Source organism: Microcaecilia unicolor, chromosome 5, assembly GCF_901765095.1.
Source record: "Microcaecilia unicolor chromosome 5, aMicUni1.1, whole genome shotgun sequence".
In the NCBI taxonomy this organism is placed as follows: Eukaryota; Metazoa; Chordata; class Amphibia; order Gymnophiona; family Siphonopidae; genus Microcaecilia; species Microcaecilia unicolor.
The window spans coordinates 61,510,510-61,530,631 of record NC_044035.1 but is presented as its reverse complement, the minus strand read 5'-3'; the positions used below and the strand labels follow the sequence as shown (position 1 = coordinate 61,530,631).

General features: G+C 40.7%; 1 protein-coding gene across 1 annotated transcript in view; it reads right to left on the bottom strand.

Annotated features, from left to right (window-relative positions):
• Positions 1-4,259: 4,259 nt before the first annotated feature.
• DOCK1 (dedicator of cytokinesis 1) overlaps positions 4,260-20,122 on the bottom strand; it is a 906,712-nt gene continuing 890,849 nt past the window's right edge. Inside the window, exon 52 of the mRNA XM_030202953.1 lies at positions 4,260-4,968. Coding sequence (XP_030058813.1) covers positions 4,873-4,968 — 96 coding nt within the window. The 3' untranslated portion in view covers positions 4,260-4,872. The remainder of the gene's footprint in view (positions 4,969-20,122) is intronic.

The window sequence follows — 20,122 nt, the reverse complement described above, 5'->3', positions numbered from 1 at the left end:
GCCACATAACTGACTATCTGTGAATTTTCAGCAGGACATGGCTGGCCACAACCTGCTGAAAACTTGCAGTTAGCAGCTAACCAGTTATATCACGAGATAGAACCGGCAATCTGCTGATTTTCAGTATGAGTTTGGTGGCCATATTTTGCCGTGTCAATACTTGGAATATCTTTGGCCAATTCAGACTTCACTGGCCAGCGCTGAATATAAACTTGGCCAGTTAAGTTTGAGTCAGCCAAAAATAAAGCAGATACTCAACGCTGGTCACCAGAAATGGCCTAGCATTGAACAGGAAGAAGGGGGAGTCCATGTCTCCCACAGAAACGCAAGCAAAGCAGACGAAGGGTGGAAGTAAAACCAAATCCAAATGACCAGCCCAAACAGGAGAGTAAGAGCTTCAAAATAAGTTAATTAGGACCACATTGTGCGCACGACATAATTCACTAGCTAATCAGTGCTAAATGGCACTTAACTAATTAGCACTAATTGGCTTTAATTAGAATTAATGCACACAAATTTCTAGGTGTATTCTATAAGACGGTGCATATAAATTGTAATGCGCACAGTCGAAGAGGGGGTGTGGCCATAGGAGATTCAAAAAACCAATGCGCACTATTATAGCATACACCTGATCTGTGCCTAACTTAGGTGCAGGTATTTAGGCCTGGTTTTAGGTAGCCTAAATGGGTGTGCCTAAATTTTAGTTGCAAGAATATGCGCGATCATATTCTACAAACTATAAGTAACTTTAGATGTAATTTGTAGAATCATGCTAACTGCGTGGTTTTTAGGTGCTGATTTTTAAGGCGCCATAGATAGAATTTCCCCCACTACGTGCATGAATGTTAGCACCTAGTTCAGGAATTGCCCTGAAAATGTATTGTTAGACTTTTTTTTATTTTATTTTTTGCTTTATTTCTCTTTATTAGGGTTTGTTATAAATTGCTCCATATCTCACATAATGCCATCACAGCAATCGGTGTTTTAGCAGCTATGCCAGACACAGCTTGGGCAATAACCTTACTTCCTCAGCAGAGGATCACTAATTTAGCATCCACACTGGAAGAAATCCAAATGGGTTAAGCAGGTATTGCCTCTAGTAATTAGCCTACCTTACACAAAATTTTACAACAGAGTGCTTTGGCATTTGGATCATAATACTGTGCTTACAAGGCTGGCAGAAGCAGGTATTTACATGTTAGACCACAATCCATTCTGATCAGCAACAGGACATCACAGACGCAAAATTATATATCTATGCTGATACCCACAGCTTTGAGTAAACTTACTGCCTGTCAAACTGCAACTGAGGAATGGGCAAAAAAAAAAAACCTGCCCAAACCCAAGCAAACCAGATATTCTGTGGGTTCCTAACCGAAGGGGACACGTACCTGACTTCAAAATAGCTTTTAGGAAATATGAATGCCCCCTAAAATCAACACCGAGGAATCTTGCAATACTGCAAGACTCATCGCCTACTTTGATCCCATAAATGTAAACAGCTTTTAAAAAGGTTTCTGTCATTGGAGTGAGTCGGCAGGAGAAACCGACGGACACCGGAAGGGTAGAAGTTGGCGGTCCTAGTGGGGTGACTGACTCAACAATAACAGCTAAATCAGCTGGGAAAGAAACGGAGGTCAATCTGGGGACAATATGGTTGAAATTGTTAGAAATGGAAAAAACCCTTCTAAATTCATCTGAAGAGGTAAAATCCCTAGGAAATAAGATTCAGGAATTGAAAGACTCTGTTGAAATTACTAAACAAGATTTCTCACAGAAAATTGAGTGTTTACAAAAGGAAGTGGAACAAACTAATGAATTTAAAGTTGCTGTGATAAAAGACAATGTGGATATTAGGAGAAAACTTGAAAATATCGAAAATCATAATAGAAGATTGAACCTGCGCTTGCTTAATTTCCCCAAAATATATGGGATGTCTCCCCAAGATTTATTTGCTAGATTTCTTAAAGAAAATTTAAAATATCCTCAAGAAGCGATTCCACCATTAGAAAAAATTTACTTTATACCTAACACGATAAGAAAAATAGAAGAGGTAACAAAGGTTCAATCTGGACATGAACTGGATGTGGGAAATATAACAGCGATTTTGGAACAGTCAATAGAAACTGCCACTGAAAGAGCGACTTTGTTGGTAACTTTTCTTTTTCAACAGGATTTAAACGCAGTAATGAGACTTTACTTTAAAACAACAGACCACAATTTTGGTGGAGAAAAAATATGGCTGTATCCAGATGTAACAAAAGTGACTCAACAAAAGCGAAAGCAGTTTCTTTCAATGAGGTTAAAAACAACGGAATTGGGAGGTTCCTTTTTGTTAGTGTATCCATGTAAATGTATTGTGAGGTTTAATAGTACTAAATATGTTTTTTATGTTCCAGATCAGCTTAAGTTGTTCCTAGATTCAAAACAACGTTAGAGATAATAAATAGGATTGAGATTGCGGTGTCACTATTTTCCTTTAAATTTATTGAAATTGTTAAAGTAAAGGTATCTTCACTTATTCTAACCCCCCCCAACTTTTGAGGTCTAAGGAAGCCATTGACGTATAATGAAAATGGAATATGTAAAATGTTTTCTTTTTTGGCTGTTTTTCACTTAACAGTATATTTCTGTTTAAGTTTAATTTAAACTAATAAAAATTATGAAACATAAAAAAAAAAAGGTTTCTGTCACCTGCAGCAACTACAAAATCTCTCTCCATTAATTGGAAAGATGAGTGTGACTATGGTGGTCCATGCCATGATGTCACAGCTGGACTGCTTTAATGCCCTATACATTAGCAAACTCAGGGAACCTTTTACTAAGCCGCGTAAGCGTCTACGCGCGCATAACGCATGCCAAAATAGAGTTACCACCCGACTACCACGTGGCTCTTGTGATAATTTCATTTTTGGTGCAAGACCGAAAAATATTTTTTATTTTCATACGCGTGTATTGGACGTGTGCCAAGTGGCATTTGATGCGCATAGGTCATTACCGCCCAGTTACCATGTGAGTTTTTACTGCTAGGTCAATGGCTGGCAGTAAGGTCTCAGACCCAAAATGGACGCACACCAATTATGATTTTGCCACACGTCCATTTTCAGCAAAAATATAAAAAAAGGCATTTCTCAGGAAAAGGAGGAGTTATTGGTTACAGAGGATGAGCAGACTGGATGGGCCACTTGGCTCTTAACTACTGTCATCTTTCTATGTTTCTATAAGCATAAATATAAACAATGAGGTAAACTTGGAGATGGCAAATTGAATCTTAGTAACAGAACTAACACGATATATGTGCATATTTTCAAAGCACTTAGACTTACAAAGTTCCATAGGTTTCTATGCAACTTTGTCCGAGTGCTTTCAAAATGAGCCTATATATATATATATATATATATATATATATATATATATATGGTGAAAATGCATTTCATATTCTGGATTACAAGAGAACTTTGGCTTTCCATCTGGATCATATTAAAGCCCTTAGAAAGCCCATCCAGCTTTTTGTTTCTTTTGACCCTAACCGGATGGGAGCTGCTGGCAGCAAAGGCACACTTTCTAATTGGCTATGTAACTGCATGTCCAAACTTTGTCATGTTCTTTTTTCCATAAATATACCAGTGGGAGATTTTCTGTATAAGCTTGAGTGTTGATAAAATGTTTTAAAGTTTTTTCTTCAAATTTTACATTACTAGAGTGCTTCCAAATCATTGAGATGAAATTAGCATCACTCTAGATCAGAGTGCTCAATACAATCCTCAGGACACACCCAGCCAGTTGGACATAGAAATTCCTTTCATGCATATTCATCGTGGATATCCTGAAAACCTGACTGGCTTGGTGCGTCCTAAGGACCAGGTTGAGAACCTCTGCTCTGGATGTTACCATCAATAGACATAATGCTGCCAAAATAAGTGAAACTGCCCTGGTATTTTACAGGTTTCTTGGTTAATGATTATTTGTGAATAGGCTTGACCATGAACTTGTACAATCTTGATCTTTTCATATACATGCATACACACATAGAAAATTTAGTCAAGTATAAAGATGTTGCAATAAACCTTTCAAGGACCTAGTAGCAACAATGGCATGATAATTTTGAAGAAATTACTGTAAAGCTAGAACCAATTTTGGAATGTCAATGTTGGACTACCTTTTCAACTTTCTAACAAAGGAGACAATTTAAGCAATTCAATTAACAAATTTTCAAAAATTTCCTTTTTTGTTTCCAGGGACATTGTTTTTATTGCTTGAAGTCAGTGACGCATTTAAAACAGTGTACAAAATGATTGCAACAAAAATGCAAATAATTAAAAATAACAAAATGGCAATGGAAACATTAAGAAATTAGTTTACACTTTTCTCAATAATGGATAATCTCAGAGAGTATTTAAAGAAAACAGATATTTATACAATTTTTGCAGTTAAAAATTACATCATACTGAAAATCAGACACTTTATGGTACTATTATGATAAAAGAAACATTAAAACAATCTAAAAACAATTTTGTGTCTATGTATATATGTATATATACACAGACACACACATCTATACAATGATGAGCCAATTACAACTTAATGCATTTTAAAGTCTTACTCCATTATTAAAATGTAATATTGTAGAACCAGTGCTGCATTTATTAGCATTCCATCCCCATACTTTACTCTGATAAATTAGCAGCTGCAGTTCAAAAGGTTTTCTTATTTCATAGCAGGCTGATTTTCTGTTAGAAATAAATTCCACAACATTAAAATGATTGCACTAAATGTTAGATACTGCAGGCTCAAATGAGATAAATATTATATACTTTAAAATATGTAAGACATGACATATTACAGCTTTATCTTTGGAGAAATTCTTGCTGTTCACTGCATGATACCATAGTCCAATGAGGCTTGTTTGCGGGTAGTTTTTGGAGGGGGAGGTGGTGGTGTCTTGCTTGGCAATGGAGGTGGAAGTTGCTGAAAAACAAAAAGTTGGACAAGGTAATGCTCACTCATGCCCTGATTCTGAAATCAGTTATTTTCATGTGCAATTATAATAGAAAATGTTTATATAATTTTTTTTATTTATACCTTTATTGTGGTTTACTGAGATTACACTGTATGGATTATTTGCTTGACCCTTATATACTTTAACAAATCAACATCCGATAGCCAACATATAACTGAATGCTCTCCAACAACCAAATATCACATTGCTCACTTATCTCTTAATGGTTTATATCCCAGTTCAATGCAAATGTTTTGCTTTTTTCCCCTAAGTCACTCCTACCATCCTTTCACCCCTCACTCACCCACACGTCACCATTCTCAAAATCATTGCTTCATAAGCATCCCAGTTTTATCCAGTTAAATATTGTGTGTAGTATGGTTCTACTTTGGTATAAGCCAGTTCTTGTCAATCTTTTTGTAGCCATGACCCTATGATCATGGCCAAATAAAATTGTGTGCCTCATCAAGAGGTGCTGAATAAAGATACACCTATAGAGAGCCCACAGGCTGAGACCGGAAATGTGGGTTTTGTGATTCTGTTTGGGGTTCTGTGTGTGGGGTGGGGGGAGGGGAAGCCAGAAAGAAGAAAGAAACCCATCGCATTAACATCCCAATTATTTAGGATTTTTCTTTAGCTAGTAGTGGCATATCTGCTTATAATACATCAACCCAGGTTTGTACATCCTCAGCTCAAAATAGGCCATTTCATACATTCTCTGCTTCCACGCCTGGAGGAGTGGTTCATTTTCTATAAACCAAAATTGTAGGATCACCTTTATCATTAAGAGCAGTATAATACTTATAAACTTACTGGCTCTGAGTACCATTTGCCCTTGGAGAGAATGGTCATCTCCCTGTGTGCTAGAATTCTACTCTAATTCAACTTGTAGTTTCCTAGATTACATTTATAGCCTAAGGAGGGAAGTTATCAAGCTGCGTTAGGGCATTTAGGTTGCTATGGGCTGTATAGTAATGAGATGCAAAACTTGAAAATGCATTTAAAGCAACTTATTACTATGTACAAACCATAACGCACCTTGTGTTATGGGCAGAAAATCATGGTAAAATAATTCTAGCCAAAAGCTGGAGTTATTTTACTGTGCCAGGAGAATCAGGCCTCACAGCCACGGCCTGATGCTCCTCGCTGGAGTTTACAGGGGTCACGATGCTGATTCCAGACCCCCCAACTCCCCCATGATTAAGGACCCAACCCCTCCTATGTAAGCTCCCTACTTCCCAAAAGGACCTACCATTAGTTTCTCTGATGGTTCAGAGGTCCTTGGGCAAGAGCACACCCAGTCGCTCCTGTCCTGGCTGGGGCTGACTCCAAAATGTTGGCCCCTAGTAACAGTCTTGTGCTACTACTGCTAGGAGGTCATGTTTCCTACTGCAGTACAAAGAAAAGAAAACCACAAAGATAGCTCCCCCCTTCTACTAACATACAATCCATAGCTTGAAAAACTGAGAAAATCATAAAAGATCTACAGTTGCTACTCCAGGAGAATGAAATACTGAAAGAGATATTCCGACAACCACCTAATCTGATGCAAAAATTAGTGAGAAGCAAACTCCCAACAGAAGCTCAAAAATAAGAGAATGGCACACATTCCTGCAATATACCAAGCTGTAAACTGTGCTAGCACATATCACAGGACCTCACAGTTACTCACATGGGAAAAACATTCAGTATAAGTGGATCCTACTCATGCTGTTCTTCAAATGTAGTATAAAGCATTCAATGCACAAAATGTGGAGAAGAATGCTATGTTGGGGGACAGACCAGATGCTAAAGGAGTGGAGGAGTGGCCTAGTGGTTACAGAACTGGTTTGGACATCCAGAGGTGGCCAGTTCAAATCTCACTGCTGCTCCTTGTGATCTTGGGCACAAGGAGCAGCCCTCCATTGCCTCAGGTACAAACTTAGATTGTGAGCCCTTCAGGGACAGGGAAATACCCAGTGTATCTGAATGAAACTCACCTTGACCTAATAGTGAAAAAGGTGTGAGCAAAATCCAAATAAATAAATAAATAAAGACAAGAATTAATGTAACGGTTAACATCCCTTCACTGTAGGCAGTGCATGCAAATTTCTCTCATTAATATTCATTGTGGATATCATGAAAAACTGACTGGCTGGGGTGCCTCTAGGACCAGGTTTGGGAACCACTGGCTTGGTGTATCCCAAGGACTAGGTTAAGAACTCCTGAAGTTAAAATGATGAAATATTTTGACACCCACCAGATGGGACTTGGGGAGAGATGGATGGATGACTGAAGGGTGACAAAGCAGTATAATTTTACAGTTTATAATGTGATAGAAATCCCAGATCTTTGTTTCTCTCCCCCCCATCTACCTTTCCATGTGAGACTGTCACTGGAATGCTGTTATGTTTCACTTATGTACACACTTATATTTGTCATCTTTTGCTCATTTCTAACGTGCAAAAAATGTATTGCCTTCTAAAGCTAGTCAATACATTTATTAAGTTAGTCCAATAAAAAAGGTATCATTTAATCTTTCCTTTTTCTTGTGTTCTTTCTATTCATTAGCTTTAAAAGTGGACTAATATGGCTACCACACCATTTTATCCTATTCAGCTACTAAAGCCCCATGTTTCCCCATACTGATGTTGAAGAACATTATAATAATATCTTGCTTGCATACAGGACAGCATGTTGTTGATGGTTAAGTCTCACTTTGATTTCATCTGTCCTTTACCCTCTTTTATAAGGTGTCCCATGTTTGCATATCCTTGACTGTCCGACTCGAAAAGGCAAATTGCTCTGACCCGGCTAAAAATTAAGATTGCCCACCAAGGTCAGAAATGGGACATCCAGTGTGTTTTCTGCCCTCTACAGTAGTTCTTTAGTATTTCCAGGAGAGTCTAAATGAATGCATTAGGGTCATCATAGTCTGTGTTCTTCCCTTCACCCTTTCCATCAAATACAAGGTGTTGAAAAATGTAAAAGGCAAGTTTATCACTGAAATCAGTCCCTTGAAATTGATCATTGCCAGTTCTGGTTTGCTGCTGGTTGTTAGCTTACTATCTCTAGCTCTTACTGCTGACAATGACAAATTTTTCAAAAAACAAATGTTATTGACTTACCCCTTCAGTGCCACAGAATAAGTTCACTTATGAACACTCACTTGGATATCTCTATCTGCCTTCTACCAAACTTTTGTTGGGGATGGTTTGATTATAATGGGTTTTGCATTATATCACGTAGCTTCAGGCACAAGAACTGAGGAGTTAAGCAGTGTGCTGCAATGCACTGCAGTCACATCTAAATGTATTCTATAAAACCCTTGAATATGTATAGTTCCCCCCCCCCCCCCCCATGAGCCTGATAATGGATCTTGACATCTGTTAAGTGCTTTCTCCTACATACGCCTGTTCTATCATCTGGATGGTAAAATTAGAGTGACAGCAGCTACGACTGAAGCATTATTTTTGAGTTTTCATTATTCTACACACAGCACTATGTTCCACAACAGACTATATAAAGAAGATAGGGCATGCACAAATTTAAAAATTAATGGGAAATCTCATGCATTAATGCAAGTAAAAAAAAAAGTACTAGAGAGATGACTATCAGTTCTCCTCATATGACAAGTTAAAGTCAAATTTCTGTAATCAAATACTTTATAGAAAAAAACGGCTTTAACTTCTTCCAGGCTATTTTGAAAAGTAAAGAGACTGTAGAATACAAACACATACTGCTGTGTTCTGATTACTGCTGGATCTGCGTAACTACATAAACAAAGTGAGGCAGATTGCTATTACCAAGGAAGTTTTTGCTTGAAAATACTTAGGGGTCCTTTTACTAAGCTGTGTAAGTGTCTAAGCACGCCCAATGCACGCCAAAATTGAGTTACTGCTTGACTACCGCATGGCTTTTGCGGTAATTTCAATTTTCGTGCGTGTCCGATATGCCTGTCTGAAAAATATTTTTTATTTTCAGGCGCACATAATGGACGCGCGCTAAGTGGCATTTCACGTATGTAGGTCATTACTGCCAGGATTCTTTACCGCTAGGTCAATGGCTGGCAGTAAGGTCCCAGACCCAAAATGGACGAGTGGCAATTTTGATTTTGCCGCACGTCCATTTTCGGCAAAAAAAGGCCTTTTTTACAGGCACGCTGAAAAATGGATTGGCGTGCGCCCAAAACCCGCGACTACACTACTGCAAGCCATTTTTCAGCGCACCTTAGTAAAAGGACCCCTCAGTATACTCAGAACCCTTTTCACTTCTATTTTTATTTAAAGCATAATTTACTTCTTTAAAGATTTTACTTTTCAGTTCAAATCCATGGGATGTACCATCATGATTTCATGACTGTCTTTAGGACACAATTATCACAAATTCTGATACATTAACACCTTTCAACTTTAGGAGAGCATAATGTGAGAATGATTTGTTATTATTTAATATACCAAGAGGGACAGTTTTGATATGACGTCTAAGTTGGACTTTGGATGTTTTGCACTAACCGTGAGATTCTATATATCATACTGAGATTTCCGTGCAGAAATCAAAATGTATTCCATAACAATGCACACAAGCTAATTGGTTAACTAATCAGCACTGATAATTGGATACTAACAATTATCAACACTAATTGGAATTAATTAGAATTTATGTGCAGAACTGTCTAAGTGTATTCTATAATGTGCTGCATGTAAATTCTAAGCCACATAGTTGAAAAGTGGGCATGGCATGGGTGGGTCATGGGTGTTTCTAAAATCTATGCATGTTATTATAGAATACACCCACTCTGTGAGTAATTTAGGAATCAGGATGTAAGCCAGGTTTTACTTGGCGCAATTGGCTGTGACTAAGTTTAGTCGCATGGACTGGCATTCACTATAAGCCTAAATTTCCACATTGTTTATAGAATATTCTATAAAGTACATCTAAATTAAGGCATACTTTATAGAATATACTTAAGTGAATTTCATTTTGGCACTGAATCAATATATATAAATGGCGAGTGTCGTACTCACTCGCAAATGCGCAGTAGAGACCTTCTCTGCCCCGTCCCCGCGTCAATACGTGATGACGGGGGCGGAACAGAGAGGGTCTCTACTGCGCATTTGCGAGGGACACCGCCGTCGCTAACGCTCCCTCCACCCGGAGTCGCCGCCGCCACCCACCTTCCACCCGGTCGGGCCCTCGCTCCGCTATTGAAACAGCGAGGGCACGCAGCACACAGCTCTGCTGAGCTGCCGTCGGCCTTCCTTCTTCTTCTCTGCCTGTGTCCCGCCCTCAACGACGTTACGTCACACGAGGGCGGGACACAGGCAGAGAAGAAGGAAGGCAGGCCACGGCAGCTCAGCAGTAGAGCTCTGTGCTGCGTGCCCTCGCTGTTTCAATAGCGGAGCGAGGGCCCGACTGGGTGGAAGGTGGCGACGGCTCCGGGGGGGGGGGCCCAACTCGGAGGGGGAGCGGCAGCGGCGAACTCGGCCGCGGGGTGGGGGGCCTCTCAACCCCCCCTTCCTATACTAGCCCGTGCTGAACGGCTAGTATTCTATAAACAATGTGGAAATTTAGGCTTATTCTATAAAGTACGCCTAAATTAAGGCATATTTTATAGAATATACTTAAGCGAATTTCATTTTGGCACTGAATTTTTAGGCGTGATATCTAGAATGTAGTCCTAAATGTCCCAAATTCAAATAGGAAATATAGCCATTTGCAAAATAGCAAAACATCTATCTTTTTTTTTTAAATGGCCACATGCTAGATGGTTTTGTGCTGTGTGTTTATATTTTTGGTCCATTTTTGAAAAAAAAAAAAAAAAAAATCCAAGTGTAAAACGCACAAAATCAAGCCACTGGGATGTAGGATGAGCCAGCAATCTTAGTAGACTGGTCACACAGACATCCCAGGAAAGCAAGGGGGCACCCTAGGGAGCACTGCTGTGGACTTCATATAAAAGCTCCCAGGTACACATCTCACCGTTACCCCCTTACCTTATTTATTTATTTTATTTTTGTTACATTTGTACCCCGCACTTTCCCACTCATGGCAGGCTCAATGCGGTGGGCAATGGAGGGTTAAGTGATTTGCCCACAGTCACAAGGAGCTGGCTGTGCCGGGAATCAAACTCAGTTCCGCAGTTCCCCAGGACCAAAGTCCACCACCCTAACCACTAGGCCACTCCTCCACTGTTTGCTGAGGCCTCTAAAACCCACCACCCCCAACTGTACACCACTACAACAGCCTTTATGGGTGAAGGGGTCATCTATATGTGGGTACAAGTAGGTTTTTGGTCAGTTTTGGAGGGCTCACACATTCCACCACAAGTTTGACAAGTAGAGCGAGCTATGGGCCTGGATCCCCTTCTCTATAGTCTACTGCACCAACCACTACACTACTCCAGGGACCTGAAGCTGTCATCGAGGCTGGTAAGCACTATTTTTATTCACATCTTTTGGGAGTGGGAGGGGATCAGTGACCACTAGGGGAATAAGGGGGTCATCCCTGATTCCCTCCACTGGTTATCTGGTCATTTAGGGCACCTTTTTTGCCTTATTCATTCTAAAAACAGGTCTAGATCTAAACATTTTGTTTTTGTTTTGTTCCATTATAGCTACAAAACATCCAAGTGTTAGGAACGCACAAAGCCTGTCCAAATCCCATCCTGAAACATACCTCTTGTGATCTGGATGCACTGAAGACGAATTGCATAGATAAACGTCTGCAAAATAGGTTTTGAAAATACCAATTTGGATGTTTTGAGAAGAAATACATCCAAATGCTGCTTTATGACACTATTTTGGATGTTCTTGTCTTTCAAAAATGAGCCCCTCCCCCCCCCAAGTCTTTTAAACAGTCACATGCTGCTCACCCCATAGGCATTTTTCTATTTGTTGAGTTAAGAATATACAACATGGGCCTTCGGTCTGTCCCAGTCCATCAAGCCCAGCGTCCTGTTTCCAGCAGTGGCCAATCCAGGTTATCAGTACCTGGCATAATCCTTATAATTTTTATGTTCAAGACCGCTTACTAATTTTGTAGCCGCCCTCTGGACCGACTCCATCCTGTTTATATCTTTCCGTAGGTGCAGTCTCCAGAACTGCACACAGTACTCCAAATGGGGCCTCACTAGAGACTTATACAACGGCACTATCACCTCCTTTTTCCTGCTGGTCATGCCTCTCTTTATGCACCCAAGCATCCTTCTGGCTTTGACCGTTGCTTTTTCTACCTGTTTGGAAGCTTTAAGGTCATCAGATACAATCACCCCCAAGTCCCGCTCTTCCTTTGTACACTGAAGCACTTCACCCCCTATACTGTACCATTCCCTCGGATTCTTGTGACCCAAGTGCATGACCCTGCATTTTTTGGGATTAAACCTTAGTTGCCAAATCGGTCCATTCCTCCAGCTTTCCTAGGTCCTTCCTCATGTCATTCATGCCCTCCAGGGTGTCCACCCTGTTACAGAGTTTGGTATCATCTGCAAAGAGACAAACCTTACCAGACTGCCCTTCCGCAATATCGCTCACAAAGACGTTAAAAAGAGCCGGCCCCAGGACCGATCCCTGCGGTACTCCACTGATGACATCCTTTTCTTCAGAGCAAGCTCCATTTACCACTACCCTCTGTCTCCTTCCATTCAACCAATTTTTAACCCAATCAGTTACTCTAGGTCCCATACCAAGAGCACTCATTTATTTATCAGTCGCCTGTGCGGAACCGTGTCAAAGGCTTTGCTGAAATCCAAGTATACCACTTCAAGCACCCCTCCTACGTTCAACTGTTTGGTCACCCAGTTGAAGAAGACAGTCAGATTCGTCTGACACGACCTGCCACTAGTGAAGCCATGCTGCCTCGGGTCCCATTTAGTTCAAGAAATCTCACAATCCTCCTATAAGATGACTCAGAAAGATGAAGACAGGAGAGAATATCTGAATAAGCGAAAAGAAGCTGGAAAAGCTATCAGGAAAGTGAAGCGGCAAATGAAGGAAAAGATAGCTAATACGGTAAAATTGGGGGATAAAACCTTTTTCAGATATGTAAGTGACAAGAGGAAGTGCCATAATAGCATTGCGAGGCTCAAAGCTGGGGGAGAGAAATATGTGGAAGATAAGGATAAAGCTGAACTGCTTAACAATTATTTTAGCTCTGTGTTCACGGATGAAAGACCGGGGGTAGGGCTGCAGAAAACAAATAGTGATCTGCAACCTATAGCCAAGAGTGGACTGTAGCCAGTATCATGTTAATAATTGTTAAAGGGGCTCATGGGTGATCTGGGAGACTGCAGAACAGTAGAGTCTTCCATCAGTTTCAGTAAAAATGCTATACTAAAAAACCAGAACTACTGACCATATACACAGTTATAGAGGTGTATTTTCAAAGTACTTAGGCCTAGATGATCAAAAGTAACTGCGGGTGCTAGAGGCCACTAGTGGCAGACTAGCGCCCATGTTTACACAGCGCCCATGATCAAATGGCATCTGGCGCGAGGGTGCAGGAACACCAAAGAGCTCATTTAAATGAGCTCTGCAGTATTCTGCCCCTATGATCAGAGCACAGTGCTCTGATCGTAGGGGCGGAATAGTGCCTTAACCCTAAGCCAGCTCAGAGCTGGTGTTAGAGTTAAATCTCTGTTCCTCCCCCCATCAGAGTCAGGCAGTCCGGGCTGCCACAGTGTCCTAGGGGTCCATTGGCCCCCTTGCATCATTAGCTGCCCGCCAGGAAAAGCAAGGCCCTGATGGCCTAGTGCCCCCCCAAGCTCCCACCCCCCAGATAGCAAAAGGGAGGATGGAGGTCCAGTAGGCTGCTGTCCCCCCACCCCCCCTGACATGAGGGTAGGAGGGCTAGAGGTCCAGTGGATCTCAATTCCACTGCCCCCCCCCCCCAACTCCCAGAACAAAATCCCTGGTGGCCCAAGTGGGCTGCCAAACCCATCCCCTACCTGCCCTGGTGGTCTAGCGGTCCCCACTCACCCCCCTGCACCTCACAGTAGGAGGAGGGAACAGAACTCCCTCCTTTTCCAGCACCACAAACAAAATGGTGGTGCCCTGCTCAGTGCATCCTGGGATGCGCTGGGTAGCACTTACCTACCATATAAGGGAGGAAAACTAATCCCAACTACACATACAAAGTGCTACGTTCTGCTTTAGAAGTTACCACCCAAGATAAAAAGCTTGGAGTCACTGCAGACAATGTGTTGAAATTTTCAACCTGATGTGCCGATGCTGCCAAAAAGCAGCAGAATGCCAGGGATTATACAGAAAACAAAACTTGGAAATCATTAAGGGGCCATTTTAAAAAGGCGCATAGGCGTCTATGCACATCCAACTGGCACGACCACCCGGCTACCGCATGCCCCGGGAGGTAATTCCTTCTTTGGTGGCGCCCAAAACATTTTCTACCGCGTGGTGCTTACCCGGCGGTAATCAGCAGTTGATGCGCACTGGATGCTTACCGCCCAGTTAGTGCACAAGACCTTATCACTAAGTCAACGGGTGGTGCTAAGGTCTCAGGCCAAAAATGGACGCGCTCTGGTTTTCATTTTGCCGCACGTCCATTTTCCAGCACATTAAAAAAAAATGTCTTTTTTCCAGGTAAGCTGAGGAAATGGACCAGCGTGCGTCTAAAACACGAGCCTACACCAGCACAGGCCACTTTTGGTTGTGCCTTCGTAAAAGGACCCCAATGTCTCTATAGTTCAGGGTGTGGCTGCACCTTGAATACTATATGCCACGACTGGACGGACATGCAGGTCTTACTGTTATTTACTATGCTACTATGTTTTGGTTACCCCTTTTCTAGAAACAGTTCTGTTGAAGGGTGACAAAAATGATGAGAGGATGATCACCCTCTTCATGAAAAGTTAAAAGGCTCTTCAGAATGGAAAAAAGATGAATGTGAGGGGATGTGTTCAAAGTTTGCAAAATCATGAGTAAGAACAGTTACATAAGGTATGGTTGTTTATTTTTTCATCTGAGCATGAAAACATTTATAAGCTGCTAGCATGACCATTTAGCAACCTATCATTCCCACAGCTCTTTCTCCCCCTTTCCATTAAGTATTATTCACTGTTTAATCAGTAGATAATACATAATGGAAACAAAAGAATATTCCATAAAACTAATGACCATTAGAATGCAGACTGAAAAAAAAATCATGAAAGTATTTTTTTAAATGAAGCAATGCATAATTAAGCCGTGGAATCTGTTGCTAGAGGATGTGGGTCAAAGGCAACTAACCTAGCAGGGTTAAAAAAATCTGGACAAGTTCCTGGAGGAAAAGCCCCTTAAAAATTAATAGCCAGATAAACTTGAGAGAACCACTGCTCATTCTTGGAAATGAGCTATGTGAAACAGATCAACTTTTGGGGATCTGCAGTGTGCTTGTGACTTGAACTGGCCACTTTTGGAAACTGGATATTGAGTTTGATGGACTTGATCGGATTCAGCATAGCTTTTCATATATTCTTACATCAAACTTTACCCTTATTGGATTAAAGGCACATGCTTATCATTAGATATTGATCACTGAATTATTAGTATTAGTTAATATATATGGCTATTATAGTGAACCAACATCATACAGTTTGAGTACTTTCAAACATAAAACTGGAATAGCAAATCCCACTGCACATCAATTGGCAGAGGCATAGGTTGATTGCTAACATTAACAGGGGTACAACAAATTACAAGTTTATTAAAGCATAGTCTAAAAAAGGTGTTTAGATTGTAAGCTCCTTTGAGCAGGGACTGTCCTTCTTTGTTAGATTGTACAGCTGCGTAACCCTGGTAGCGCTTTAGAAATGTTAAATAGTAGTAGTAGTAGTGTTCAAAATAATCTGGTCCAAATGCTTCTGATCTATAAATAGCTCAGTCAGAATGCTTTTGTAAATAGTCTTTAAAATGCCAGACATTTTTTGGCAATAAGCCTGCAAAAGGGCTCTTACATACCTGAGACAACACACTAGAAAGGGATGGTACCTAACAAGGGATCGGATAGGTGTAGAAAAAAAAAGGGGTTTAAAAAATAAAATGAGCAATCATAAGTGGGAAAACACAGATAAATCAAAAAGGGGGAAATCAAGACAAATTTATCTCCAAAATATTGGTTATAGCGGCAAAAGGATTAAAACCACATGCTACAGTGGACTCTTGATTCTATGACCACAAAGAGCACCAGCTAAAAACAAGATTGCTATAAAAAGGAAAAGAAAAACTTTTTCTTAAAATATTACTCTTCCCAAGTCTAGATAAAGCGTTACCATTAAAAAAAACATCCTAGTTCTAGTCTATTGTTTTTAATGATTAATTCCATAAATAATCAAATTTTTAATGTTATTTTTAGCTTTTGTTTTATATTTTTTATTGTGTTTTATAAATGTCATTTTTACATGGTGATTTGATCATCTTTAGGTTCCCTAATAGACTGGTGGTTTTTGTTAAGTTTTAGGAGCAGTGAGCCTCAATCTAGGATAGCTGTCAACCACCCCTGAGGTAAGGATTTGGAATTTAGGGGGTAATTCTCTAATGTGGGCACCAACATTTACATGTTGATTGTGTGCATGATTAGAATAATGGTATATAAGTACATGTGTGTGCCCATGTGTGTACAAATGCCAAAATTCCGTCTTAATGCTATTCTGTATTTATTTTACCTATTTACCATGAACATTTGTTATAACACCAGATTTTCAAAGTGACATCAAGGTGGTTTACAATAATTAATAATTAAAACTGAACATAAACCAAATGGGGAAAATGGATATGAAAGAAAAAAGGGGGAGGGGTAGTGTATAGCACAACATATGGAGGAGTGGCCTAGTGGTTAGAGCACCGGTCTTGCAATCCAGAGGTGGCCGGTTCAAATCCCACTGCTGCTCCTTGTGATCTTGGGCAAGTCACTTAACCATCCATTGCCTCAGGTACAAACTTAGATTGTGAGCCCTCCTGGGACAGAGAAATATCCAGTGTACCTGAATGTAACTCACCTTCAGCTAATACTGAAAAAGGTGTGTGCAAAATCTAAATCAATAAATAAACATAGTAATCCATAGGACAATAGAAGCTGTGAGACAGCTGGGGATCCTAACTACTATCCAAAGTGACAAATACCTGCCTGAAAAGCTAGGGGCCCTATTTACTAAGCTGTGCTGTAGGCGACCTAACTTTTTAGCACATACTAATGCTAGAGACATCCATATATTCCTATGGGTGTCTCTAACGTTAGTGCGTGCAAAGTTTTAGCAAACGCTAAAAAGCGTGCCTACAGCATGGCTTAGTAAACAGGGCCCCAAGTCTTCAGAGCAGCCTTGAACATGGGATGAGAAGATATGGAGTGGAGCTATCTTACATAGCATATATTTTACAGGTAGAGGCAGAAGCTGGATGGAGCATGGGCAGGACTCACGCTTGGGTGCATAACTTATAGAATGCTGTAAGTTGCGCACATATCTGCGGCATTTAGTTGCAAGCAAATACACTAGCTCTATGGGGTTCAGCTAGTATTCTAGAAAGGAAAAAAAGTGCCTACTTTCCTTTACAGAATGGGGGCCAATATATAGGTATCCTGTTACACAATTACCCCCTTAAAGCCCAGCCCAGCTGTTACTGTTTTGGAGCCAATGCTGGTCTTTAGTTATTTTTTTTTAGCCTGATTGGATTTTCTATTTACTTTTTGAGTGTGTGAAAAGAGGTATTTTTGTGCATCAGGAAGAGTAGTCTCTTTTACCAGGAATTTGATTTTTTTTTGGTATGTGTGTGTTTTAGATGTAGAAGGAACGCAAGGGATAGTGGCCAATATATTGAGCATCTTTACTTTTCCTGTAGGTTTTTTTTTTTTTTAAATAACTTGGGAGAGGGGGATGTGACAAGAACAAAGCAACCAGTGAGAAAGATAAGGAACAGAAGGAAAAATAGGAAAGGAAAGGATACAATTTTACACAAGGGAAAATTCTGGGGAGAAAAGAGGGGCCAAACTGAGCCCTGGGGAACACTGTAGGATATCTGATAAGCCACAGATTGATCCTTACCATACAGAATCATAAATGAATACTAAGGAAGATAGGACCAAAATCATCTCAGAACACTGCATACTAATCCAATGTCCCTTCGTTTTCTTAAAGAATAATGAATGATCAATGATATTGAAGAGAGCTCGAAGGTCTACCTGGATCAAGAAAGTGTTTTTTCAGTGGTAGGAGACTGGTGAATTGGAATGATGCAGAGATGTGTCTGACATATCATGGACATGTTTGCCATTCATGCACATTGATATTGCCGATTGTTGAGGGAACTACAGGTGACTGTTACAGATAATAGCGTAGTCTCCAATGCTGTAGCAGGAATTGTCTGTGGAATTGGCAAAACTGTGAGGGCAGACTAGTGCAGGGGTAGGCAACTCCGGTCCTCGAGAGCCGCAGGCAGGTCAGGTTTTCAGGATATCCACAATGAATATGCAGGAGATAGATTTGCATACCATGGAGGCAGTGCTTGCAAATCTATCTACTGCATATTCATTGTGGATATCCTGAAAACCTGACCTGCCTGCGGCTCTCGAGGACCAGAGTTGCCTACCCCTGCACTAGTGGATATCAGGGCGGAAGTAAAATTGAAGAGCAGCATCAATTATGGCAGCAGGAAGGAGACCACAAGCTAATACTCTGCTATGCTCCCTATCTTCCCCTGTGCCAACCATATATTTTCCTGCTGCTGCCAAACAAGTAGGGCTACGGGAAGAAAGAGGAACAGGTGCACCACTTTATGCTTGGCTCCCATCATAGGGTAGTGGGAATCACAGAATACAGTTCCCTTTTCATATGATCCCTTTAAAGTTGCTTAGGAGAGTTTACATTTCTGATATAGTAGTTAGTATTACGAGTCCTCTTCTTTTTGGTGACAAATATGCTTTTTAGCATATTAGAGTGTCAGGTCACAATTACATCAAAACCTATCTGTACCTCAAGGAACATGGAAACCTTATGTACAACAGACAGCAATATTTCTAGTCAATTTAACATAGATATGTTTCTTTGTTTTTTTCCTCTTATTTCTACAGAAAGTTCCAAGCCTTCGCTTAAAAATAAGGCATGCATTGCATTTTGCAAGTATCTTGTCATGCCCAGGCTTGCACAACAGAGGACTCACAATCTTAGCTTTGACAAATGGAATAGTGCAGGGTTTCACAGAGAGAAGGACTCTAAATTAAAGCAGAAGATGGAAAGAACTGTGCAATGAAAGCCAGTGTCAAATGACTTTGTACAGAGTGTCACTAATCATAAGGACACCGAACAGTGAGAAATAGGGCTACTTGTTCAGCTCTAATCAGAAGTACTGCCCTTTTCAGAATGAACGGATCAAACTTCATAAGCCATGAACAAAGAGAAAAGCAGTGAGTCTATGAAATATACAGTACTGCATAGATGATCTTTAACACAGATTGCCTTAATTAGATCATCTCTGTTAGCCTAATTTTTTAATTGCAATAATGTAATGTTTCATATAATCAGTTCTGAAAGATAATACGTTATGCCAAGTGTCAGAAGCAAAAATCCTTGATTTTTTAATTAAAAGTATAGCTATGATTATTTCATGCATCATTATGACCAGTATATGCCTAAAAATGTAGGGGTGGATATTTAGCATGGTTTAAGTGGGGAAGAGAGGCTCCTGCCCGCTTAAACCACGCTCAGCGTCCCAGCCGCCGATATTCAGATGATTTCCATGGATATCTAAGGAACCTGTGGAGGAAACAGTGAGCTCTCCAAAACCCACCACAAACCTACTGTACCCATATATAGGTGCCCCCTTCACCCTTAGGGCTATGGTAGTGGTGTACAGTTGGGGGTAGTGGGTTTTGTGGGGGCTCAGCACACAAGGTAAGGGAGCTATGTTCCTGGGAGCATTTTATGAAGTCCCGGTACCCGGTTGGTTTCCTGGCATGTCATGGGGACCAGTGCACTATAAATGCTGGCTCCTCCCACGCCCAAATGGCTTGCATTTGGACGTTTTTGAAATGGACGTCTTTGGTTTCAAAATCACCGAAAGTCAGAAACGTCCATGTCTAGGGATGTCCAAATCTGGGGACGTCCAAATTTAAGGATTTGGACGTCTCTGACGGTATTTTCGAAACGAAAGATGGACGTCC